Here is a 27,497-nt window from a genome sequence, read left to right as displayed (position 1 = left end):
GTTTTACATCTAAGTATTATTAAATTTCTATTTGACACCCAGGAGAACACAAGAACATGATAAATACCCTCAAGTGGGGGCTTGACTCACAGGTGGGAAGGTCATTTAAATAGGTCCACCTAGTTTATTGAGGCAAGGGTGGAAGCTGGTTTGTACAAGTTATACCGGTAGAAAGCAACCAGAAGTTCAAATCAACTATTTGCAGCCCGTTCCTGGGCAGCAGTGGCCTCTCAGCCTCTTCTTCCAACCCCTACAGTGTTCCTGAGGCAGCCCCTCCCCACCCCACCCCATTCTGTACCTTTCCCAGAATACAGGACCTCAGGCAAAAGAGATACCAGCCCCATTAATCACTTCTGAACCCCAATCATATTAGGGAAAACCCAGAACGGAGACAGGACTCAGCCATGCTCACAGGGCAGATTCTTTTGCTGCCTCCAGCCCCTCATTCCCGCCTTAATTGTAGGGCTCTGCATTATAGCCCCGTAATTCATGCCTCCCTAATTAAGGCTGTCAACAGCCCCATTGTAAAGCTGGAAAATGTACAGCACCTGCTCTCTGGGAACCCTGTGCCAGGTGTGTGGGGGGCTTGCCAAAGGGTGCATTGATTGGCTTCTCGATCGCAGTGTCTGGCATTTAAGTTTGATTCCGGAAGCAGCGATGATAGCCAAGGGGTCTCTTGTGCCAGGTATCCAGGCACAGGAAGGCGGTGAGGAGACTATAGGAAAGTCAGGGGATTAAAGAGTATACTCTAGCACGTCTTGCAAGACCCTGCCTCTCCCCTAGAGGGAAATGCTGGGGAGTTTGCAGAAAGTAAAATGGCAAGACTAAACAGAGTAGCCATTGGTGTTACGGGCTGGTGCTTGCTGCGATGGGGCACCTGAAGCACAGTTGCTCAGGCGGACAGCTCTTCAAAGGCACTAATCCTATCTGCAGTGAGGCCTGGCAGGGAGAGAAGGGAAAGGACAGAGCCCTGAACTTGACCCTCTTTTTCCTGCTGGGCAGCCTTGGCCCTCATAAATTGAGACTCTGCCATGCTGAAAATACATTCTCGGCCTATTTAGGACCTATTTAGGACCAGGTCAAAAAGCTGAGAGAAGCCGCAAAGATTGAGGAGGTGGGAAGCAGAGTCTGAGATGGTGAGGGCAGGAGGCAGTCAGTTGGGAAGTGCTTGTTTTTGTGCTCTTGGTACTGATGTGTTCCAGGGAAGGAGGCTTGTGCTGGACTAGATTCACCAGGGCCTACAGGCCTTTCTTTTACCCTGGAGCCATAGAGGGGGCTGGTCTCACTAGGGAGTGGAGCCTGGCCCTGGGCCCTGCAAGAGGAGGAAAGCTTGTGTGGGCTGAGTCGACAATAGGTAATTGGATTGTAATCACTGCCTGGCTTCCGTGCGCCATTGGGGGCGCTGAGCCTTTCACTGAGCAATCAGCACTGCGTGGTGGGAGGGGTAGAGATTCAATAGCAAATCCCAGGTGGAGAGCCAAGGAGGAGGAGCAGCAGATGGGCAAATTTTGTCTCTCCCTCCCCTTCCTTGTCCAAATGACGCTGGCTGCCTATTAGCTATTTACCAGCAGACCCAAGGTGGAGCCAAATCTTTTGTGAAAGTCAAGTGGAAGGCCAAGATGGATGGGTACAGGACGAGGGTTTTGGGGAGACCTATTCCCCGCTATTCTGTGTTGAAAGACGTGCTGGTGGAAAAAGAAAGTGCATCTAGGAGCACAGGTAGAGGTGGCAAAGGCGGAAGGAGCAGGCAGCAGAAGAGCCGGGAGCCCTCTGCTCTCCAAACCTATTGGTGACCAGAGCTGGGTTTAGTGTACTTGTGGGAGACTCTCACCCTTAACCCTCCCCAGGGGCTACTGTCCCAGGCAACCCAAAGGTATCTATGGCCCTCATAAACTGGCCTCTGGGGCTCCCCACCAAGCAAAGGAAACAATTTATCATCAGGAGGGAGGTGCCCTTCATCAAGAAAAAAAAAGGGGAGTGGGGCCCTGTAGGCAGAGGGCAGGGCAAAGTGGCAGGAGGCCAGCCTCACTCAGGCTGATGCAGTGCCCAGATGTGCCAGCCAGTCAGCCCGCTTGAGTTCCAAGGCCTGCAGGAAGCCTTGGACTCGCTCTTCCCGTCTGGCTGAGAGTTTGTGCAAGCGTGTCCGTCGGAGCTGGGCGTCCCCACTGGCCTGGAGCCCCTCCTGCAGCAGCTGCTCTGTCACTGCAGCCTGGTCCCTCTCCAGCTGCTGCCTCTTCCGCTCCTCTGTGTACATGTCTCGGGCCTTCTGCTAAAGACAAGTGGGGATTAGGGGAGATCATTTTTAGATGGGGACGGAACTGAGATGCAGGATGTAGGGGGTCTGCCAAGTTAAGTGGAACAGTGGGGAGTTTGTACCCAATTTGGAAAGGTTTAGGAGTAGGATGGTGATGGGTGGTGCTTGTGTGATATAGGCAGGGGACTGCCAGTTCTGGGTCCATCTTGGTTTGTTTTGGGTGGGAGCATCTGTATTTCTTGAAATTCTTCTCAGGTTTGTACTTGGAAGGGAATCAGCAAATGTGGGTCTGACTCCTGGTTCCCCCACCAACTAGCACTGTGGCTTTGGGTAAATCCTCTCCTAACCTCATTTTTTCATCTGTAAAGTGGGGGTTGTGCCTAACTTGAAGAATGGTTTAAGGATTCGAGATAACGTATGTAAAACCCCCTCTAGCATATAAGCAGGCTCTCAAACAGAAACAGTAATTTTAAACATTATTACTGTCTATTCTCTGCTGCAAGGAAGGTCCTATTCCAGCCTGGGGCACATCCGCAGGGTCATTTCCTTTGGCTTCCCAGCTCACTCTAAGGGTGCCATCCTCTCAACTCCCTAAGCTATTTTACAGAGTTGGGCTCTAGACTTGCCTCCCGTTTGGGGCCAGCCTGACAGTTTCAGCAAATGACCCTACTGTGAACCTTCTGAGAAGCAGGTTCAGCACTCTTACGCCACTTCCTGCATTCTGCCTAGTAGAACAGGTATTAGTAGCCATAGTCCCCTTTTTCTGTTGGAAAGTAAGCTCCCCGGAGCCCTCAGAGCTCTGACACCAGGTAGGGCATCATACTCCCTGGGAGCACTTCTCATATCCTGTGTGTGTCTCCAGACAAATCATAAACTCCTAGAGGGCAGAGACGGTGGCTTTTCCTCGGGCACTTAGGGTGCCCTGTACATGTGAAATACTCAGTTGACTGACTGTGTGATCCCAGGGCAGGGAGGATGCACCTGGCAACGGGAAAATCCCTTTGGAGCAGAACCAAGGCCTTGCTTTGCCTCACTGATGTGCTCTGCTCCTGCCCCTTTAAGCAGCCGCAAAGCCTCTGCGCCAGAGCTCCTCCGGTCACACCCATTCCATGTGTGAGAAGCTATTTTGCTGCCGACTTGGGGTTCTCTACCCTGATGACCGTTACCACATAGCGCCGTCTTATATTATGGTATTGGTGCGCATGTCGCTGTCCTACTCGGCCTGTAAACACGTGGATTGCTCTGTCTTTAAGGAATATCTTACATGTGCACAAGTACTCGACTCTCGCAATGGAGCTCAGAAGGTATTTCTATTGGAGACAGACATGGAAGTTCAGAACAGGAAGTGATCGGCTAAGGCCTCTCAGCAACAAAAGTTTACTGCATGAATCAAGATGACCCGTGAAAACTCTGGAATATCCCCCGTGCAGGCATTCAAGGGTACTCTTCTGCTACGATAATGAGCGCGCCCGTGGAGCTATGAAGACTAAAACAGGCTTGGGAAGTTGCTGCTAAGGCTCTCCATCTCGTTGGGAGGGTTCTTCCTGGCTTCGGTCAGGCGGAAGCCGGGTCCTAGGTACAGGACCTCACTGGGGGCTATGGAGATGCTCAGGGTAATCTCAGCAACCTATGTGTTTACAGGCTGATTAGGACACAGGTCTCTAAACAAAGTCCCTAACGAGGTAGAAGGTGGTCAGGGAGGCAAGAGAAAGGGCCATGCAGCTGAGAGGAGAGAGAAAGTGGCTGGTGAAGGTTGAGGACCAATGAAACCTCATGGACAAGCAATATCTGAGCTGGGCTTGAACCAACGCGGAAGATTTGGATAACGGTGGGGTGTATGGTGGGGGGAGACCAGGAAGTGGGAATAATGGGCAAAGACATATGATGTGGATTGAAGAGCTTGCTCAGGCCAGAGTGAGTCCTCCTGGAGCACTGAGATTCGAGAAGTTCCTGTCCACAGGACCCTCTCACCTCTCTAAGCCTAGTTCTTAATCTGCAAAGGGGGATGACAGTATCCACCTCACTGGGTGATTTGAGGAAAAATGAGAAAATGAATGCCTAGCCTAGCGCCAGATATTAACAGTTAGCTATTCTTCCATCACCACTGCTTAAGGCTAGGGCTAAATAGGCTAAGTTCTGGCAGGACAGAAAGGATGGGGGCGCCCAGCCAGAGGGAGGAAATACAGGGCTGGTTTAAAGTCGCTCCGTGAAGCTCAGGCTTCTTGCAAATGGCAGCCCCAGAGTGCCAGGCAGGTGGGCTGTAGTCAAGGCAGAGCCTGGCCCCTCTCCGCCAGGGATCTGCACCTCACTCTTAGGGTGACGGAGTCAGAGAAGACCCTAAAGACCTCTCACTTTAGACAAGGACACCAGAGGCGGAGGCAGGAAGGGACTGGCTAAGTCACACAGTGTGTTGAAGTTCCCTTGGTTTCTCCACTAAGGTGGCTTTTGGAGAAGAGTTAAATAAGAAAGCTTACATGAAAACACCTGAGTGCTGTTAGACCCTCAATATGTAAGCTGCCACCACCACACCCCCTACTATTATTAAGAGTCCTAATCAGATGGAGGTGACTCTGCCTCCGGTACCAAGATCTGGCAATCAAAGCTAAGACCTTCAGGGAATAATGCCCAGTCTCTGAGAAACCTTTCCTGGGTTTTCCTGGTAAAAAGATTCAAGACTTGTCACTTGAATCCCAGTTCTGTCTCTTATTGGTTGTGTTCCTAATTTTTATTTATTCATTTGCACAAGTGGGGCTAATAATACACTGGGTTCTTGGGAGCATTAAATGAGATAGTACATGTAAAATGTTCACAGTGACCGACACATTGTAAAGACACTAAGTGACAGCTACTGTCATCATTATTAACGTGCTTATTAGTAAGTAGCTGGTATATATCATAGGTGCTCAATCAATGCTCACCTTTTCTTTTATCCCATCCAGTCAGACCAGCCCTGAAGCGTGCTATGGTTTATCTAGGATCACACCTGATGAATGTTAGTTCTTTAAAACTAACCTGAAGCATGCTATGGTTCATCTGGAACTGCAGGATGGCCTCACAGAGGTTCCAAAACACGTACTCTGGCCACAGAATAGGCTGGAACACCAGGCAGGAGTGGGAGGCCTGGAAAAGGTGAGGAAGAACAGAGTTCAGTTTAGTAACATCCTTGGGCAGGCTTCCAAAGGAGCAGGCTGAGCAAGACCCAGACGCGCAGAGATGACACGGCACGAGCATTCTGAGCTGCAGCTGCTGCGGCCAGCCCTGTCGCACTCACTAATAGGGGAGGGGTCATCTGAGGCAGTCAGATCACCTGCCTGGAGCAAGGCAGAATGAAAACAAGACTAGATCAACATTTGCACCAGGATTTTTCTAAGAGCCAATTTTAGGACTATGAAATCACATCTGGATTATGTCCTTGGCTCTTGGCCCTTAGAGGTCATCTGGGAGACACGCTGTCTGATAAAAGTCAGCAATGAACAAATGGGAGCCGCTATTGTTATTTCTATGTAGCAGCGTATGGCACGGTGGCTAAGAACATAGGCCGTGGGGCCAGACTGCCTCGCTTGGAATTCTGGCTCCACCACTTACCATCTATTTGACCTGAGGAAAATTACTTAACCTCTCTGGGCCTCAGTTTCCTCAACTGTGAGACTGGGGTAATAAGAATATCGAGTTTTTAAAGTACTATGAAAATCAAGCAAGATGATATACAGAAATCAGTCAGAGCACAGAACTGTGTGAACTTTAATAATAACTACTGATGTGAGAATCCCTTTGGGAATATTCTTGACAGCTACTGCTGGATACCTTCAGCAGTGAGGAAGGAATTCAGTACCTCAAGGGGGATAACTAGTTGTCGGATAGTTTATCATGCTAAACCAGTGTCACCTTCCCTGGAACTTCTACCAAGGCCTCAGGTCTTTTCTCTGGAACAAGTTTGTTTCTTCTTCAAAGTGTAATTCTTTCAAATATTTGAAGGCTAGATTAGAGCTATTATCTGCTCCCCAGGTTGTAATGACTTGTTCACCGTCTTTGCCAACAAATTATAAATTTTAAGACAGTAGGTATTATTTCTGACTTGGTCACTGCCATATTCCCAGCAGAAAGCAGATACTCAATGTTTTTTGCCAAGGGAATAAACTGTCATCATGCTTCCCTTTTCCAAACCACTATCCTTCACTCATTCCTTATAGGACATCGTGTCCAGGTTGGCCTTTTCTGATAAGTCCGCTAGTTTACCAAGTGGTCTCTTAAAACTCAGTGCCAAGAAGTAAACTATCCAGACATGATCTGACCAGCAGAGTAGGCCACAGAACCATGAGCTGCACATTAGCCTTCTTTCAATATAGCCAAAGACTGAAAGTACCTTCAGAAGCTATATCTTGTTAGTTCACTTTTAAGACTATGGTCCATTAAAATTTCTTGAACTTTATCATGTGAATTGCTTCCAAGCTGAGTCTCTCCCTCCAACTTCTCCTTGAACAAGGACTCTCCCCTGTCATGTGCTACCCGGGGGTCAAGTTAACAGATGATAGAGAGTTTCAAGCAAAGACAAATTTATTTCACTATGAGCTTTTGGGGGACTACTTACACTGAGCTGAGAGGCAATGACACCTAAGAGTTTGCATATGGTTTATATCCCTTAGGGACTGTACTTGCATAGATGTGGCCCTTTATTCTGAAGGAGAGAGACTAGTAATTGCAAAGCAAGGTTCTAGCCCAGAGGTGCTGGCGTGCTTGGCAGGTTACCAGGGCAGGAGCTTATGCTCAGAGACATAAAGCAGAAGTCCAGTTCCTTGAACAAGGGGGCCCAGGTGAAGTTTTCATAACAGCTGGATAGCCTTGATTTTTCTTCTAGGAGCTTTAGAAAGCAAGAACCACACAGGTTCAAAAAGCCAGGGACAGATGAGAAAGAGCAAACATTACCAGGCACGGCCTGGAGACATCTCTCCAGATTTCAGGCTCCTTCCCCCACCAAGTTCTCTGATGCCAGCATGGGTAGGAATGGGGATGAGCCCCTCTAATCCATTCTGTGGGTGCAGTAGCAGTTTTCAGCTGACACAAACAGAACGGTGGTTGGAAACTACCTACCTGCCAGAGGAGGAAGTCGCTTAGCCTCACTTCTCCGGAAGTCCGTATCAGGATGTCAGGATTAGGAGAATGGCAGGTATAGAGGCACTTATCAAGCAGAGACTCAGAGACATCACTAAGGTGAGCGGGGAAGAGACAAAGATAAGCACACATCTCTTTTTGAATTAGTCTCACAGTGAACTTCCTTATATAAAGCTTTCTAGCTTATAAAACACCATCAAATATATTAATCAACACTACCTGGTACACAGAAGTCCCTCAAATGCTTGATAAATTAATGATTTTAATCTTTACAACTACATAAGGTATTTCTATACTCAGTTTATAAATAAGGAAACAGGCTCAGAGAAGATGATTATTTTGCCCATTTAGCTGCAGGCCTAAAACCAGATGCACCCACTGGAATGCTCCTTCACTTAAGAAGACCTCTTGTTTTTTAAAATGCATATATCCTATGACCCTGCAATTTGATGCAATATTATGCAACTGTTTTTAATAAGGATAAATCTAAATGCACTGATTGGAAAGATGTGTAAGATCTACTATTAAATGAAAGAAAGCAAGTTTCAGAAAACACACACACACTCACTCACACATGTAAATTATATGTATACATAAACAAAACACAAAGTCTAGAAAGGCACACACCATACTATTACCGTGTTTCCCCCAAAATAAGACCTAACCGAAAAATAAGCCCTAGCATGATTTTTCAGGATGACATCCCCTGAACATAAGCCCTAATGCATCTTTTGGAGCAAAAACTAATATAACACCCAGTCTTATTTTCGGGGAAACATGGTAACAGTAATTATCTCTGGAAGGCTGGATAAGAAGGAAGCAAAGACCATCTCTTCTTACTTTATGTACCTCTTATGTACCTCTGTTGTTGTATTTATTATAGAGAACATTTTTAAAACCTTAAATTTAAGTCATATGAACCCTGAAACACTACAAAAGAATCCACATTATTTAGGATTAAAAAAAGGGTGGGGGGGAACGGATGGCTCAGTTGGTTAGAGCGCAAGCTCTGAACAACAGGGTTGCCGGTTTGACCCCCACATGGGCCAATGAGCTGCACCCTCCACAAGTAGACTGAAGTCAACCAGTTGCTGCTGAGTTTCAGGAGGGACGGCCAGATGGCTCAGTTGGTTACAGCGTGAGCTCTCAACAACAAGGTTGCCAGTTCAATTGCCGCATGAGATGGTGGGCTGCACCCTCCACACCTAGACTGAAAACGACTTGACTTGGAGCTGATGGGCCCTGGAAAAACACTGTTCCCCAATATTCCACAGACACACACAAAAAAAGGCAAAATGATCAGCCCTCAGTTTTGATAAGAACTACTTCCCCAGACAGACACTCAGAAAGGAGATGGAGTAAAACTTTCCTGCCCACGGAAAGAGAATATTGGCAAGGCTGGTGTCTGTTGGTTCCAAGAACACTGTTTACCTGTCCTACCAAGTACACAGAGGCAAACCTGAAATCTCCAAGTGTTGCATTTGAAATCTCCAAGAGTCGTGTCTTGCGAAGGCAAAATTTGCATCTCTAAGAAGACAAAATTTCTTGGTGGGAACATTCTTCTGGGACCATAGTCAAAACAGCAGAGAGATCTGGGCTGTGTTCAAAATGAGACTATACTTACTCGCTGTGTTGTATGCTTTTGGGTAAGTTACTCCATCTCTCAGTCATCTTTTTGCAAACCACAGAAGGAGCTTTATTTTCTGTACCATCACATAGGAAACAATATTCACTTAGGACTGTGTAACAGGAAGGGCTCTGGTTAAGATTTCCCTGATAACCTGACAGTCTGTCTTGCCGGCATGGACTTAATTCTCTAAGAAATGTGAAAACCCTATACAATCAACATAATTTCTCAGCTCTCTTATCTTTGAAATGGGCACATTTTGTCCTATCTACTTATAAGTTATTGTGAGGGGCAAATCAAATGAAATAACAAATTTGAATGTACCCTGGGAACTATAAAGTGCTATATAAATAAAGAAGAACAAACATTAGTTCCAGTCCCACCACTTTGCTGTGTGACTTTGGATCCTCACTTAATGTCTCTGAGTTTCAAATGTGCCTGAAGAAAGTTTCTTCTACCTACTTCAGGCAGTGGGCAGAATTCTTATCGAAATGGAGGTAACTCTAAAAAGGAGAAGATAAAAATACCAAAATGAAAACAGAACATCTGTGCTTTTGCCAACAAAAATCCACCACTAAATGGCATTAGCTGTCTACATAAAGACTTTTAAGACATAATATCTATTAAATAAAATACCAATTTTCACCTATAAAATTAGAATGGTTTACATTTTTTAAAAATCTTGGCAAAAATAAGGTAAAATGGATACATCCAAACCCCAAGCCTGAGGAAACAATCCAAAATGCCAAGAGTTAAGGTCATAGATTTCATTGTAGCATTATTTATAATGATGAGAAAGTGGAAACAGCCTGTATAACCAACAAACAGCAGAACGGTTACGTAAATTAAAGCCAAATATATATTCTATAGCCATTAAAAATGATGATATGAAGAATTGTTAAAAACATGAGACACGGAAAAATGTTCATATGACAACATTAAGTGGACAAAGCATGATTCAGGTTGTAAACTGTTCAGTGTGACTTCTGTTATAAATATTTATGTCATAATTGGACTTGTTTAAAAAGATTACTGGCTGAACTCCCAACCATGGCTGAATGGCTGATCACTCCTGTTGTCAGAACCTGCTCTGCCCTGCACCTCCATTACTGTGGTACATACAGCACCATGGACTACTTATTTGTGTCCATGAAGCAGACTGTGAACCGCTTAAGGGCAAGCCCTTCCATACATTCATTTCTGTATTCCTGCTCTTCTAGCATTGGACCTTCCTGGGACAGAGAAAGGCTCAATACATGTATGAAAACATGAATGAATGAGTCACTGAAAATAGATCTCAGAAATACATACTGGGGCAGGCCTGGAGGCCCAGGCGGTTGGAGAGCCCCTGCTCCTAACGCGGAGGTCACCAGTTCGATTCCCACATGGGCCAGTGAGCTGCGCCCTCTACAGCTAAGACTGTAAACAACAGTTCTCCCTGGAGCTGTGCTGCCATGGGCTACCGTGTGCCGCCCTGAGTGGCTGGTGACCAGTGTGAGTGGCCCGCAGCCAGTGGAGCGACCCCACTGCGGGGGGGGGGGGGGGGCGCGGGATGTGCAAGGCTCATAATAAATCCCAGCCTGGGCCAGGGAGCTGGGTCCTACACAATGAGACTGAGAAACAACGGCTTGAACCAGAGTGGGGGGAGGGGGGAGGCTGAAGAAGGGGGAAAAGCAAAACAAAACAAAAACATACTGGTTTTCTGAAGGTAAGGAGCTTATAGGCTAAAAAAAAAAAAACGTCTTTGACAAAGTACTTTTCAAACAACCTAGAACCCAAACACAGGTAGTAGACACTGCACAACTTAATGGGAAAGATCAACACAATTAATTAAACACACACGCACAGGAAGAACTAGAGGAAATGCTTAAAATATAATGAAAATGTGAGCATGGGAGTTGCTGAGAGTGGGATCCTGGGAGATTTAAATTTTCATCTTTATACATCCAGTAGTTTGCAAATGATCTGTAATGAACATGTATGACCTTTATAATTATAAAAGTATGTGTGTAGTGGGGGGACGTTTTCTTTTTAAAAGAAGTATGCTTGGAACAATGAAAATGTGCTGGAAATAGTGATGATTATACAACACTGTGAATATACTTTATGCCACTGAATTATACGCTTAAAAATGGATAAAACAATAAAATTTATGTTATGTATATCTTATCACAATAAAAAAAAAACATAGAACATCTTCTGGAAGGATATAGGCACAAGTATTCAACAAGATAATGGCTCCTTCCTAATAAACTATGTATTTCAGGAAATGGCCAACCTAAAAGAAAATCAATTTAAAAACTATAATGGAGATATGGCAACAGCCTCTTGAAGGGAGACCTGGCAACAGTGAGTATCAACAAGACAGTGAATAGCCTTGCATCAGGAAAAAGGGAGAATAAGAACGTGCCAGTGTGTTTCCCTGCACCATTGTGAAAAGGTAGACCCTTTCCAGAAAGTACTGGGAATGTGCCCTGTGATAATAACATACGAGTAGTACATTTCTCTAGCATTGAATTAATAAAGAAGATGGTGAAAAACATAGGCTTTGTAGGTAGATGGACCTGAGCTGTTCCACATAGTAACATATGTGAGACTTTGGGCAGGTTAAGTAACCTTTTGAAACCTTAGCTGGTCTTCTGAGGCGAATAATATTCACTACCTTACGTGAAAATTAAGTGAGAATATGTGTGATAAACTCTTAGCCTAGTGCCTGCCTCATAGTAAGAGCCAATAAATATTAGGTTGTAACTTTTCTTTTTATACTGTTATTGTTCATTTCAACCTTCCTATATGGCAGTCAGTAAAATGTAGTGAATGAAAACAAGGCTTTGGAGCCAGGCTGAAATCCTAGCCCCAAGTTTTGCGAATTATGTGAACTTGAACAAGTTCACTTAACTTCCCTGTGTTTCAATATTCTCATCTTTAAAATGGGGATAATAATAGTATCTACCAAGACTGGGTCTAAGGATGAAATGAAATAATGTTTCGTTATTCACTATTGTTTTAAGAGGAGGACAGAGGCCTACAGGGGGTCAAGTGACCTGCTCAAGGTAACTCAGTGAAACAGAGTTTATTAACTATCCTTTAAGCTCAACCTAATCCCTTTTCTATAATTCCAGACTCAAAAAACAATCTAACATTAGTATTGTTAGGAAAAACATATACCCTGGAAGAAAGGAAAATGAGGAATTGGATGGTGGTAATGAGAGAAGAGGAACATTCCAGCTACTGGAAGGGTGGAGCCTGACTGTAATTCACTCACTGCCTGTTACAAAGGCAGATTTGTCTTAATTTGAATAATGTAAAGAGCACCACCTGAGGCGCCCCGATCACCCCAGTCTGAGCTGAACACCAAGCTTCCTGAGCTCGTGGGTTGAGACATCAGCTTCCTTACCCCAGTGACCCTGCCCAGCTCACACCATGTCTGCATGACAAACTCCACATAGGCAAGTTACTAAACCACGCAGGGCAGAGAAAAGGGACATGGGAAAACTTGCTGGGCAAGAAGCAGGAAGAAGATAAAGGTCAGTGGTTATTGCAATGTCGTAGAGTATAAAAGGCACGCTGAACTAGGAGTCAAGATTGATCAGAGCTCTAGTTTTAGGCATGAATGCATATTAAATCTGCTTGCTAAATAGCTTTTTCTCTTTCTAGCATAAACATCTGCCCCGTAGTATTTTTAATATACAAGTTGATGGATTCCACGTCTAAGTAGACTCGTAGTTCAAATCCGTGTTGTTCAAGGCTCAATTGTATTTTTGATCCATGGTTAGGAATCCACAAATGTGGGGGGCCGACTGTAGTTACATTCAGATTTTCCACAAGGGTGGTTGGCACCGCTAACCCTCACATTGTTCAAGAGTCAACTGTATTATTTCACTCATACGAAAGATTATATGGGACATTAATCGTAAAGCACAATAATATAGTGAACAATTATGAAATCACCACCCCCCAAGCCAAGAATTAGAAATTATCAGTAACTTGCATCGACTTACCTATCTCATCTTCCTGCCTGGCCCCCATCTGCCAACTTAACAAGTATCTTAATTTTTTCCTCAACAGTTAATTTTTAATCCACATTGTAATTGATCTCTCTATAGCATTTGACACTGGGTAGAGGAGAATGAGCCTTAAGGAAAAAAAGAGAAGGAATAACCAGACAGGTAGGAAGAAAACCAAGCCAAGAAAAGAGGGAATTTGTTGCTGTGGGGCAGGAGGGGCAGAGGCACGGCTGGGAACATAGATGTCGGTTTGCAATGTGTGCTTCTCCTCTACCCAGCCGGTAAAACTTAAGTTTCTCAAAACGCCATGCTAGGCCCTCTCTTCTTCTTACTCCAGCCTCCCCTTAGCTTCCTCACTGCCGCTGTGCTTCAGTTACCACCTACACAGATGAGCTCCACACTGTCATTTCCGGTCCCACCTGTCACCTGTCACCATGACTTCTATGTTCAACCCCTACCGTATATGCCAAAGCAAATCCCTGACCTTCTTCCTCAACCTGGCTCCCCTCTCAGGGTTCCCTGGCACAGTGAAGGGCACCACCACCCACTGTTTTCTATGTGAAAAACCCTGGGGTCACCCTTAACACACTCTTGGCCCAGAGTCAGTCCATCAAGTCCTTTTATCTACTTTGCAGCTCTTGATGTAGAGTCTATTCGATCTATTCCACCACCACAATCCAAGTCCCTTCCTGGGACTCTGTACTTGAATTACCACAAGAGCCTTCCAACAGTCTTTCTGCAACCAACAGACTCCTCACACTACTGCCTCTTTCCCCAGTTAGTGATTCTTCTTCTTTCTTAGATCACTTATTTCCTTGGGGGAAGCCTTCCCTACTCGGTCTCTGCCTCTTATTATAGATCCTTGTCATACTATGCACCAATGCCTTTATAGCATTTATCACCATTATAATTTTATACTAATTTGTATAATCTTGATTAATGTCTGTTTCCCTTGCCAGAATTCCACAAGAGCAGGAAATACATAATTGTATTGTTACCACTCTATCCCCTATGTACAGCAATGTGCCTGGCCTTTAGTTGGCACTTAAAAGATACCTGTTGAATGAATGAATGAATAATTGATTGAATGAATGAACTATGTGGCACAGAAAGATCACACAGCTGTTAGGAGGAGAGGGATTCATAAAATAGCTTTAAAAATTGTCTCCTTTCCTTCTTATCTAACTCCATTCTCACCAAGCAACTTCTTGCTTTTTAATTTCATTTCCCAGGTAGTTGACTTATACCTGAGAAGGGAATCAGAACAACTCCTGGGTCCCAAGATCCCATATAATATAGGCAAAGGACAAGAATTCTGGAATCAGACAGTTTTCTATCTGAGTCCCAGCTCTGACACTTACTAGCAGAATAACCTCGAGAAAGTCACTTCTGTGCTGAGCTGTTTTCTCATCTATTAAATGGAGAAAATACTTGAATCTCTCACATGAGATTAATGATTCAATAAAATACAGAACATAACACAGTATTGCCTGGATTAGTTTTTGATACTATTATTTTGCATTGCTATTGTTATTTACTAATATTATTACCAAAGGTTACACCAATAATATGAGAGGTAGACAGATGGCTTCTAAAGTCTCTTCCAGGTAATAATTAGGATTCCATTATGTTGCTAATGACAAACAATTTTCTTTTTGAAAAATACGTGTGTCTTGTATGAAACTGTAACATGGGAGACCTAAAGGACTATACCCCCAATAAACTGCATTCCTGAAAAACCTTCTTGGAAAAACACTGCCAAAGGGCCGAGGGCATATCATTCTTTGCTCTTAAATGTGGGGAAGCACCTCCCTCCCCTCTGCCCTCATCTTTCCACATGTGGCCTGATTTAGCTTCTGGCCCAAGTACGTGGCTCAGGAGGCATTTCATGGTTGGGTGCACACCAGTTTTCCCCGTCAGTTACCATGCTAAACAACTGGGATACCTGGGATCCAGCAGGCCTTGCTCCACTCCCCAGGCCATCTCTCTCACAGCACTGCTGATCTCATAACGGGACGTGTATGCAAAGCAGATGTTCAAGAAACACCTGAGAAGAAAGAACAGAATAATTTACCAAAGGGACTAAGGCACGAATCACTGATTCCAGAGCACCCCTTCCCTGGAAGGACAAACACACACCAAATGTTAACCACGGACACCTCCGAAAGGTCGGATTATGAATTTTTTGTGTTTCCCAAGTTTTCTTGGAATAAACATGCTATTAGTTTTATAATAAGACAAGTACTAAGTGACCTTTATTACCCACCTAACCCTCTCCCCTTCTACCTCCAACAGCTTTCAGAGGAAGTGAATCCACTGTGATATTAGCAAAAGCAAAGGACAACAGGAAGGAAATCTGATGCAAAACAAATCCACTGCCAAACATATATTCCAAAGCCACACGAAATGAAGTTTGGATTACTGAACTCTGTTCTCCTCTGCATCTGCACAACTCCCAAGGTCACCCTACCCGGGTTAATGGAGTGGGACAGAAAAAGAATTTCTTGAAGGATCCGTCTTCAGAGACAGGAATAAGGCTACATTCCCACCCTATCCCTTTGGGAGGCGGGGGATGAGGCACATGAAATGAAGGAGGAAGAGGATGAGACTGTGTGTGTGAGTACACACTCACATATAACATGCTATTGTAGAACCATCTCGGGTCCGCCCTGCAGATGGATGAGAAGTTTCTGAGTATCCCAAATCACCCCCTCATTGCCTCTGTATCAAATGCAGACCAAGGAAGGCAGGATGTCTCCCTAAACTAGTAGGGAGTCAAAGACTGATATGGGTCCCCAAGCGGAAATCTGAAAACTTACTGGTTGTAGTTCTTGGTGCCCTGCACAGCTTGTGCAATCAGTTCCTGGATATCCAAGGGCAGCAAATGCAGATCACCCAGGACCCGGATACATACCCCATGCTTCTCCAGTTTCTCCCTGATTGTGGAAAAGGAGGCAGGGTTGGGACAGAGCACCTGCTGAGCTGGAGAGAGCAGGGTGCTTAGATGAAACTCAACCACCAGTTGTTCCGGGCTTTCCTGTGTGTCAGGCACTGTTCTACATGTATTATTTCACTGCATCTCCTTAACAACTCTGAAAGGAGTTTAACACATTCCCCATTCTATAGTGGGAAACTGAGGCTCAGATTGGATAGTCAGACAGGGTTGCCCAAGGTCATACAGACATCAAGTGCTGTGTAAGGACTAAAACCCAGGTATTTCTGGTTGGAGAATGCAAACATGACACTGCCTCCTGTGTCCTTGTTGGCATGCTACATTTTAGATATTTTGTGCTACGCCTGTCCCATTTTGACAAGTGAATAAACTCCTCAAGGACAGAAGCTATTATGAGTATTACTGGTTACTTTTGTATCTCCTGGCAAAATATGATAATAATAGTGACACCTAACATTAATTATATGTTTACTAAGCGCCAGACAAAGGTCTAACTGCTTTTCACACATCAACACATTCCATCCTTACACCAGCCTTGGAGGCAGACACCGTTATCGTTGCCCTTTTACAAATGAGAACACCAAGCATGGGGAGCTTGGGTGACTTGCTCATGATCAGACCGCTGGTGAGTGGAAAGCCAGAATTTGAACCTAGAGAGTCTGGTTCCAGAGCCTGTGCTCCTAATCATGACATTATACTGCCTCCATTTAATGACTCCCACAGTGCACAGGGAGCATGAATTCACTGTTCCCCAATCAGCTTCTCTCACCTGGGAATGCTATGGAGAAACTGGATGAGTAATGTTTGGAAAATGGGACTTAATGACAAGAAGTATACTGTAGGGTGTGGGTATCGGGAGGTCCTGGAGAACTCCGATCCAGAGCTGAAGGCCACATCCACAGCCTATCCACCCTACAACCCTCAACCACATTTCTTCAAGGATGACACAAGATTTAATCACCTTTTTGAGAATCCACTGGAGCTATAGCAGACAAATGTATATTCAAATCAAGGCAAACTGTGAATAAGAATACCTAGATTTAAGTCCTCGTGCCACCACTTACCAGCTGAACTTGCATAACCACTTATGCAAGAACTAGCCTCTCTGAGCCTAGTTTCCCTCACCCTGTAAACTGGGCTGATAACCATCCCTGCCATATTATCGGCAATGGCTTGTGTTGAATGAGACAAAGAACACGAAAATGCTTATTCTCAGGCATCAGGCACATGACGCGAGAGAGGTCTATGCCATTGAAGTTGCTGCAAAAGCCCTGGTAAGGAGGCTGGAGACCTGGGTTCCCAAACTGGCTCTGCCACTAGCTGGCTGTGTGACCACGGGCAAGCCTTTCTCTTCTCTTCACTAGGGTTTAGCTCTCCAACCGAAGAAACTGACCTGGGCCAGTGGCTTTTCCAAAATTCTTTTAGCCAAAGAACTCGTTCTTCAAATCAAATTGTAAATAGAAGCCCGATATGTAAAATAGGTAAATGCAAACCAGCACCCTATACCCCATTCCATCTGGGTTCTTGGCACGGCCACTCCTAGAACTCTGGGGTTCTGTGGCAGGCAACCATTGGAAAACCACCGCTATGGTTTCTCCTTGCTCGGTCCAGGACTTCATAACCAAAGACCGTTTTCTTCATAACCGTTTTCTCTACGACTAACTGATCAGAGCAATCTGTCGGACCTCTACTGCTGTGCATTTGGATCTTTCAGGAACTGTAAGATTGCCTTGTCTCTCGGAGGCCAGTGTAGTAGACGACAGCTCAGCCCTGGAGTCAGAAAGATCCTGTCTGTCTTGGCTCCGCCTGTCTGATAGCCGCATGACCCAGGCTATACACCTAAACTTCTCCAGTTTTTACTTTCCTCCTCTCTACAATTGGGATAGTAATATCCTTCTCACAGGATAATGTGAATTATTAAATGAGAATACATGTTCAGGACCTGGTACAAAGTATAAGTAGTTTAAAAAGGTAAGATTCGTGTCAAGTATAGGAGAATCTGAACACCTGGAATGTGCCCCCATGCCTCCATCCCCAGCCCCTTGGGTGTGAACTCTGAGCCACCTGGGCTCTGCTGAGGACCAGGGAGTCATGTCTGTGGCCCAGAATCTCACCATCCTAATATGGATACAGAAAAGCTGGCTACCCTCCCCACCACCCTGACCGCCACAGGGACAGAAATGACAGAAGCGTCCTAGCCCAACTCCACTGGGGCTCTACGCTCATGACTTGGTCCTAGTGCGGGAGGAGCTGGGCAGACAATGATTGTAATGACGACTTTCGGGAAGTCCTCGCTGGAGAGGGTTCCACACTTTAAAGCAAACAAACTCCATCAAGCTTCTTTGCCCCTTTCTGGCTCTGCTCCCTATGTTAAGCTTAAACTTAATGACAGCTAAGAATGGTACTGTCCCTTCTCCGTAAAGACCTCTTATCCATCCCATCCCTTCCAAGAGAATATGCAGGAGAGTATATTAACTTTTTAGGGATGAATGCACAGCAGGAAATGACTTTTTCAATGTTTCTCTCACTCTATTCCCTTGGCCACAGTTTATCGGGCTTGGAGGGTAGAAATTTGATCTAAAGTGGGCTAATGAAAGTGTTTATTCGTTCATTTAAGGCTGCTCTTGTGAAGCACAGAAAGCAGGGCCTCGGAGAGAAGGAAGTGTACAAAGAGGCTCTACCTAATGGATTTCAGTCCTGGTTTTGGTTTTGCTTGAGGCTGGCTGTACTTGCCCTTGAATTCTATGAAATACCTCTACATCCTCAAACAAATGTCTCCTTTGAAAAAAAGAAAAAGAAAAACTAGCTTGCCATATGTGCCACTGAAGAGATCTGACTACCATGAAAAGGGTTCAGAGTTCCTTAAATAAGCCTCAGATAAGAGAGCTGAGGGTTAGGGTAAGGCTGGAGGTGGTGCTTTCCCCTCTGACAGCGTCTTACTTTTCTTCCAGCAAAAGGCTGAATTTCTGCCGGGCCATATCCATTAGCCCGTCTACTTCACTTTTGGAGCGTTTGAAGTTCTCAATGCTGAACGCGTAGACCGTCACTTCTCGGATGCCCAGGTTCAAACACCAGTGAAGAGTCTGAGAAGGGAGAGACAAGGAGCTAGGGTACAAGGAAGAGGGGGAAGGGAATAAGAGATGCCTCGGCCCGGACTCAGTGCTGGAGCTGAGAGACAGACTTTCCTCCTCCCCGAACCTAGGTAAAGCTAGGATAACACAGCACTTCTATCAGAATGTGATCCACCACTTGAGAAACCAAAAACTGTAAACTTGAACTTAATGAGTATTACTATGTTGACACCACTGTAGACTTTTCCAGTGTACTGGAAAAGAATCTTCACTGAGAGGAAAAACCTAGGTCTAGTCATTGGCTCCATCCTACACTTGCTGTGTGACTGTAGGTAAATCATCTAACCTCTCCAGGCCTAAGTCTCCTTATTTGTAAAAAGAGAGCACAATCCAGCCCCGACAAGGTGGCTAAAGGACAATATAAAAACACAAGGTATTATTACTCACAGCATAACTTCATTATTCTGAGAGGCTGATGGGTTATAATAAAAGCAACAATTGGACAGCAGTGTAGCATTTGAGTCAACAAAGCGTTTTTCACATACAATTCAACTGATTTTTTAAACAACCCCTTGAGACCGGCATTGTTTTCATACCTACTTTATCAATGATTAAAACTGAGGCTCAGAGAGTTAAGAAATGTGTCAAAAGTCCACAACTCTACAGAATGAATCCATTATATGAAGTTCTAGAACAACAAAAACAAATCTATAATGATAGCTCTTCAGCTTCGTTTCTTCAGTTCTGTTTGAATGTCTTCTGCCCCTTATCTTTAACTTCCAGGCCCCACATCGTAACACTAATGCCTTCACAGACATACACATAAACCAATTCATTGTCACCTTAGGAGAATTACCAGTGAGAGCCTGATACTGAATAGGCTCAGAGCTATAGACCATACAGGGTCTTGGCTGGCACATCTGTGTTGGAACGCACCACTGACCTCAGTCAATACAGATGCCAATAACAACAGCTTCAATGTTTTGAGCACTTCCTTTATGCCAGGTCCTGTGCCACGTGCTTTTCATTGTGCATCTTGTTTAATCCTTGCACAATGTCCTGAGGTAGAGATTATCGCTATCCCTGTTTTACAGACGAAGAAACTAAGATAACTCGCTGCAGATCACAGAGCCAGGAAGTGGCAGAGCAGGGGTGCCAATGAGTTCTCAGTGACCCCAGAAGCTTCAGCAACTAAGCACCAGGCAAAACTGCCTCTTACTTAGTCACAAAAGAGAAGTTGGGGTCAACAAACCTAAAGACCTCCACAGAGTACTGGAGAGAACCCCACGGCCACTGGCTCAAGGCAAAAAATACCACTGCTCTAGTACCAGGCTGTGTTCTTGGGCTGGGAAGTTACAGGCCATATTTCTGATACTCTTCTGAAAGTTAGCTTCACAAAGACTGACATAAGCCATTCTTACTGTAGATTTAATGTTTTCCAGTTTGTAATATAGATGTTCATGACCTTTGCTTAGAATGATAGCCCAATTTGTCTGGCCCTTTTCCCAGTTTAAACACTGAAAGATCTGTGTCTTGAGAAACCCTCAGACTCAGGCAAACTAGGAAGAGTCACCCTACCTTTGCTCCAGAAATGTCACTTTGTAGAATTTATTCTAAAATTCTACTATTTACAATGTCAACAGTGGAACAGCTAAATAAATTGTCAGATCCTGATAAAATGTTCTATAGTCATTAAAACATATAGTTAGAAAGGCTATATATCAATCTAGAAAAATACTAGCCAAAATATCAAGTAAAAATAAGGTACTTAAAGCTATAGATATAAATTTATAAATGCTAAGTCATGTTAGAACATGTTACAAGGAGTGGGATGGGGCACAGAAAAAGATAAACTGTTGATTGGTTAAACGTGGTAAGAGGGGGCAATTTTGTTCTTATTTCTAATATTCTGTGATGAGTCACTGGATGATTCAATTTTTTGTTAATGTCGATATGACACCTATAGCTAGCAGGCAAGCAATAAAACAAACAACTATAAAAAAACACTCTCAAACCACAGCAAACTCAGGGCCTGGTTGTCTAGCTATAATCCAATTCTCCACAGACTGTACACCTTGGGTTCTGCCACCCACACCCACCTCAGCCAGCTTGTTGAAGCCGTGTAAGTGGCCCTCCTTCCGATCTACTTGGCACTTCTTAGCATAGCGGCGGTTCCCATCCATTATAAATGCAATGTGTTTGGGCATAGGGCCTGCCTGTGAAGTAAAAAGACAAATGATAAACACATCACATCCTTTTCAGCAATCAAGGGAGACCTGACTCCCCAAGCTGATAGGCTTCAGCTAGATGATAAAAGCTCCAAGGAAGGGAAATGGGTATTTTATGCTTTTAGCTCAATAAATAGATATTATTACACATTTTTATTTATTCTTATTTTCAACTTTATTAAGCACTTACTACATGCCAAGCACTACGCTACGTTTTTTATACCTCACCTTAGTCTTTTTATCATATAAATCTATAATAGTATTATTTTCATTTTATAGGTGAAAAAAACTGAGGTGCAGAGAAGCCAAGTGATCTGCACAAGTCATACAGCTAAGAGGCAAAGTGGGGATTCAAACAGGTCGGTGTGCTTTCGAGTTCATCTTTTAACCATATCTTCTTAACCCTCGCCTTGGTTTCATTAGTCTCCAACTGGAAGGCCCAAGGAAGGATATTAACAGGTGTGGGCAAATGGAAAGGACATCTTCCACCTAATAGAGGCATTCACTCCTCAGCTCTATCCGATTGCTGACTCTTAGCAATGGGGCCTAGTGTTGTTGGATCTTCTAATTTTACAAGAGCTGCCAAATATCAGGATTTTTGTAAAAATTTAAATGTCAGGAGCCATTTCAAAGCAAACAAAAGACACTTTGGGGGCCAAACAAAACTTATCCAGCTTAGAGCAGCCTTTCGTTGTCTACCACAGCAAAAATTCACCCCTTTTCCCTCACTGGGTGGCTCTTCACAGGCTGCTTCCCTTGCACCTCTCCAACATTTTCTACTTTTGTCCCCTACATGTAGGCGTTCAAAAAAAATAGAAAAAAATTCCAGTCAAGTTCTGCAGCTTGTTCATCCTAACACATGACTACAGTGGTTCCCTGAGGAGCTATTTCCATATCCTGGCCTGCCAGAGCACCCTTACCATCTGTGTGTGAGCGTGTATAAGGCTTATTGACTCATAAATTCACTGCTACCCACTACTTCACAGTCTGTGGCTGAAAAACAAAACCAAGTTGAGTGGCTTCAATTCAAACCTGTCATATGCAAAGGATATGACATTGCTGTGAATCTTAGAGAAAAAGCTGAGGGAAGATTTGGGGAGTAAGGAGGAGTACAGGAAATAGAGTGATTATAGTCCTCAAATGCCTACAAGACAGCTCCAGTAATAGCAGTAATTAAGAACTGCTAGACACTGAGCTAAAAGCTTTCTATGTACGTTTCTTTTAATCCTCAAAACAACCATTTAAAGTCACACAGTTAATAAATCATAGAATAGGTCTTTTGTTCATGTTTGTCTGCCCCAAAGCCCAAACTCAGCATTATGCTCTACCAAACCAAATTAAGATTAGTTATTTTACGTAAATCCAGAGGATAGCACTAGGAATAATAGATCAACATTCCAGGGGAACAAATTTCAGTTCTCTATGAGAAAGATCTAACAGTCTATGCTGCCCAATGCTACTAAGAGGTCCTTAGTTTCCTGAAAATGAGAGGGTTAGGACAATAGTCTACCAAAAATCTAGACCGGGAAATTACCCTGCATTGCTAAATTCCACTCAACATCATGGACTACTCTACTTGAATAACAGGTTTCGATACAAGATTACCCAACTGACCAGGTCAACGGGTGCTGTGGGCCACTGCTCACCTTTATGATGTTGGCACAGAACCGCTCCCACAGTGACAACTTTCCTTCTTTGATCCATGACATAGTTCTTAACCAAACAGAAGATAAACCCAGAATAAGAAGACATAAAACAGGTAACCCTAGATAAACAAGAAGACAATCAGAAATCACCAGGCCTTGCAAACAACTACAGCTGACTTGCAGAAATTCACCTGGACTGCGGAGAGCAGCCAGCATTAGACTCCAAAGACACCGGTCTAAATCTCCAATCTTTCACCTCCCAGAGATTATAAATAAGCCAATGGTAACTTTGAGTCTGAGGCCTTTCCTTTGTCCTTCTGGCATGGTGGACTTTGCTCCCATCCCTTGTATCTGCATTGACTTTTTCTGAACATCTAAGTCTGCTTCCTGCCACATCATTGTGTCCACACCCCGATATTTCCCAGCTTCTTCCTTTTCCATCTTCCCCCAGGCCGTTTCCCACTCTGCGCTCCCAGTTACAAACCCCTTCAGCTGTCACTCCCGTTACCTCCTACCTCAGTGGTCTCCCAATTATTTATCCCTTCACTTGTCTTTTCCATTGTTCCCTTTGTCTCTCGCATGGCTGCCTCCCCGCCTAGTTACCTTTCTTTCGTTCACCTCTTGAACGCGGCACTAGCTCCTTTCCGGCGGGCGCCGTCCAAACGCTCCCGTGGGTCAACACTTCCTCACGAACTGGCGCTGGAAGAATACGTCATCCTTGGGCGCCGGGGCACGCCCCCTTCCCCGCCCCCCAGTGGGCGTGACCGTGTCCTGCTCCTGGGGGCCGGGAGCAGCAGCGGCGTGAGCAGGCAGCGCCGGCAGCAATTCGTAATCCTGGCATCAGGGAGGAAAGCGCGCTCACGCGACCGAGTAGGACAGGCGGCCCGGTTCTAGGCCACGTGCTGGGGACCCGGCTGGGAAAGGCGGGGTCGAGACCACCTGGGGAACCGGAGATCTCGGTAGATACACAGATTGGGAGGCCTCAAGCGGGCTACGTTACCGAGCAAGAATTTGGAGATCCCCAGCTCAGAAATGTAAGGATTCTCAGCTGCTGGTGGCAGTTTAGGACTGTTGAGAAGGCAGCGCCCTGCTCGCGGAAGGCCTTGGAAGGCTGGAGAGCTGGACTTTATAGATCCCTGGCATAAATCTTAATTCCTTTGACTTTTTGCGGTCTTAGTGGATTTAATCGTTTGGCATGTTCCTAACCCTACTCAATCGCACAGATGCACTATGATGATTTAAGGCACTCAGAGTTGAGGATTTGCAGATTCTCAGGATCTACCCAAAGGAACTCTCAAAACAGGGCTGAGGCCAGAAAGAGCTCTGCTCTAAGAATGACTTCTAATTATAAATAACAGAAAGGCCATCAATTAACCCTGATAGAAAAAGCAAGGGCATTAGCTCTGTACCAAACCTTTGTGGAAAACTGTTGAAAGAATTTTGAGGCACTGACAAAAAAATTGGGAGTTCAATTTTCTCAAAATTAAAAAGGAGTAAATAGAAAACCTTTACAATTTTCAAAGAAACTTCTTGTAGTTTCTCACTTCGGATTGCAGTCACACCAAAGAACCAAGGCAAAGAAGAAATACTGCACTGGGTAACCCCCAACTCATTGTGTCTTTCACTCTTCCGGTTACTTTTACCAGGCTTGTTCAAAGAAAGCCTTAGAGATCAGTAACTCACCAATGAATGGTCTTAAGCTTTCCCATCCTTCCTGCTTTGCATCCTGGGAAGCAAGCTTCAGCCTAGCTGGCTTCCATGGTGAGCTTTAAGACTGATAAAAGTCCCTGGAGTGGATGTATGAAACTTCTTACCCTTGTTCTGCTAATGTTTCTGTGCACTTTGTGTAATAATGGTATGCCTCCAAGCAATTTTTTTTTCCTTTTTATTAATAAATTCTCCTTCCTTTAGGGGGAGCTATATGTTTAAAAATACAATGTTCGTTAGCGGGCTAGCAAACTTGGGCTCAAATAAAATGTAAATGTGTCTATAGCTGCCAATGTATCTCCTCTGGCCTCAATTTCCCCAGTTCTACATGTTTCCCTCCCTGGGGTGCTGCAGGGGGTTAATTAATTAAGATTTGTAAAGGGCTTTGAGGAGCTGGGGACAAAGTATTAGTGTCTCATGCCCCAAGGCATGGCCCCATCCTTTCATCCCAGCCAGTGGCATAGGCAACCCCATTCTTATGCATGCCAAGCTCCTAATCCCCTCTTGAATGTGGCAGCTTCCAAGGAAAAGGACAAGAGGCCTTAACTAGAAACAAAAATCCACTGTAATGAGGTGCTAAGGACTGAACTTTCAAGATTCATTCCTAACAAAATGGCTGAACAGAAAACTTAATAGTTCTTCTGTGACTTCTAAGTCCCCGTCCAAAAAGGTGGGAATTATGGGAGGAGAAAAGCACACTAAATATCTAACAAGGAGATGACAGTTTCAGTATGAATAAGTATTTATTTTATTTTCCCAGGGAAGAGGGGAAGGGAAAGGGTCAGCATGTGTGTTACAAAATGATAACAAATGGAAGTACCCGGCACAGCAAAACCAACCATCAAATAAACAGTCCCCTGTGATGGGGGTTACCATAGCCCAAGGGGGCTCAGTCTCCTGCAGTTCAGAAATGAGGGGAAGGGATCAGGGAAAGAACAGACAGGTACATGCTTTCCTCCCCTCCCTCCCTCCTTCCCTCCCTCCCCATAAATTCAAGATTTCACACAAAGCTTTGGTTTCTAGCAGTAAACATGGAGTTACATTCGTCCGTCTCCTATTAAACAATCTTGTGGCTACTTTGACATAAGTTTCTTGCACCTGCACAAAAGTTTCTGAGTGACTTGGATATACATTCATCTTCCCTTTCTTGGTCTCCCAACCCCACTTTCAAAATGGAAGTGTCCCCTCATTGCTTCTCTCTACCCTAGGGTCAGAGATTCAAGTAGGCTTGATCTATCCAAATATAGCAATCTAACTGTTTGGCATGAATCGCATATCAAGGAATGGTCTTGACTTGGGAGATTGGGAACAAGGCGTGGAGTATTCTTAGCTTATTCAGGGTTTTTGCACAAATTATTTAAGAGTTGGGGAGACACCCCACAAGTTAAAAAGTGTACGTGTGGGTATGTGGGCTTTTTTGGCGGGGGGTGAGGGAGTTGTGGTAGGAGATAGGGCAGTTAGATCAAGTTGTTAGGACAGAAGATCTGGTCCAACATAGGAAATAGGGGAAGGGGAAACGAAAGGATGGTTAAAGACCCCCACTGCAAGAGGGATCCCCAAGTTTATGTTTCAGATCCTTTTTGCCTGGTGCAGAACCTTCTGTCAAAGATGCTTTGGCTATTTTTCTCATACAAAAAGTTTGTAAACATAAAACCCCAAAAGAACATGAAGAAAGACCAACACATCATATTTACACAAACTAGGCCACCTAGCAATCACCAAATCAGCTACTCGTGAAGTCCTACAAAGCCCAGACAAATACAATAACTAGAGGGGGGCAGCAATTGGGGGAGACAAGAACCCAGGATGATTAGACACGCATCACCCAATGCATTCTATTGCATTTGCCCCGTTTCAACACAGAGAGGTAGGTTTTCAGTGATCTCACAGCATGTAAACGAAACCCCCCCTTTCTCCTTGAGCTACCACGACACTATAATCACTGCTGTAGCAGGGCAGGACGCTGGCCCTGGGCACCACAAAGAAGCCATCGTTTATGGTCTCTCTGGAAGCCAAGGAGGAAAGGCCCAGAATTTTTAAAGGTTAAGGAGTTTAGTCCTTTCTTCATATATCCATCCCCAGGCAGCTCACGATGGGTTCAGTTATTGTTCTTAAAACCTATCTTTACTAAATCATATTTTTCACAAAAACACGCATACACTTTGTTGTGCATGGTAGGCCTAGTCCAATCCAATGAAGGATGGATCTGGTTATATAAAGCGAGTCCCAAACCCTGGGATTAGAGGTCTGGAACAGGAATCCTTTATTACACATATATAGACAAGCCTCACCTATTCTGGGCTTCCCCTCTGCACCTTTCACCTGGCCCAGCCTCTCCTAACCTCTGCTCTGCCTATTCCTGTTCAGACCAATTTTCAATCTTCCAGTAGAAAATCAAGTCATGGGGCTACTCAGTTAAAACCTAGTCTTCCACGTTGAAGAGGGGGAGGAGGAGAATGTTCAAGAGGACACCATGGCAGAAAAGCCAGCTCTGGCAAAAATGAGGTAGTTCAATAGGATATACACTCCAAATAGTTGTTCTCCCTGGTGATAAAACAACAAAAAGTATTCCTGCTGTGCAGACCCGGAGCTGCTGCCCACTTATCCCTGAGATTGCTCATGTACCTGAGAACACAGTGCAGGAATGAGGGCCTTAGATTAAAATACACAAAAATACAAAACCAGAATATTTATATTACGAAAAAAAGTTAAAATGCACAAGATACGTCATTCGCACACAGCTAGTGCAGTTGGCATCCTGGAGAAATTGGGACCCAAGGTGCAGTTATCCAAGGGACCAAATAAATAAAGTTGTATTGGCCCAAAATGGGGTGGGAGTGAGCTTAGGAGCAGCAGGTCTGCAGCCATTCCCCCAACACCCCATTTGCCTGTCGT

General features: G+C 44.5%; 1 protein-coding gene across 4 annotated transcripts; it reads right to left on the bottom strand.

The window, feature by feature from the left end:
• Nucleotides 1-74: 74 nt before the first annotated feature.
• Nucleotides 75-23,600, bottom strand: DHDDS (dehydrodolichyl diphosphate synthase subunit). 4 transcript variants are annotated; one of them, XM_033113531.1, is made up of 9 exons: nucleotides 23,499-23,600; nucleotides 22,896-23,014; nucleotides 21,121-21,237; nucleotides 18,891-19,033; nucleotides 15,817-15,933; nucleotides 14,943-15,044; nucleotides 7,343-7,457; nucleotides 5,267-5,374; nucleotides 75-2,269 (listed from the first exon to the last, which is right to left on the bottom strand). In XM_033113531.1, exons 2-9 carry the CDS (start codon nucleotides 22,956-22,958, stop codon nucleotides 2,030-2,032), a joined length of 1,005 nt encoding a protein of 334 aa, XP_032969422.1. In that variant the 5' UTR covers nucleotides 22,959-23,014; nucleotides 23,499-23,600; the 3' UTR covers nucleotides 75-2,029. The 4 variants fall into 4 exon arrangements, with proteins under 4 accessions (XP_032969422.1, XP_032969424.1, XP_032969423.1 ...); XM_033113533.1 differs by having other exon boundaries at nucleotides 75-2,266; XM_033113532.1 differs by having other exon boundaries at nucleotides 22,896-22,962; nucleotides 23,499-23,591.
• Between the last annotated feature and the right edge of the window lie 3,897 nt (nucleotides 23,601-27,497).

Source organism: Rhinolophus ferrumequinum, chromosome 9, assembly GCF_004115265.2.
Source record: "Rhinolophus ferrumequinum isolate MPI-CBG mRhiFer1 chromosome 9, mRhiFer1_v1.p, whole genome shotgun sequence".
In the NCBI taxonomy this organism is placed as follows: Eukaryota; Metazoa; Chordata; class Mammalia; order Chiroptera; family Rhinolophidae; genus Rhinolophus; species Rhinolophus ferrumequinum.
The sequence above is the reverse complement of the archived record's forward strand: the minus strand, read 5'-3'. Positions and strand labels throughout refer to the sequence as shown.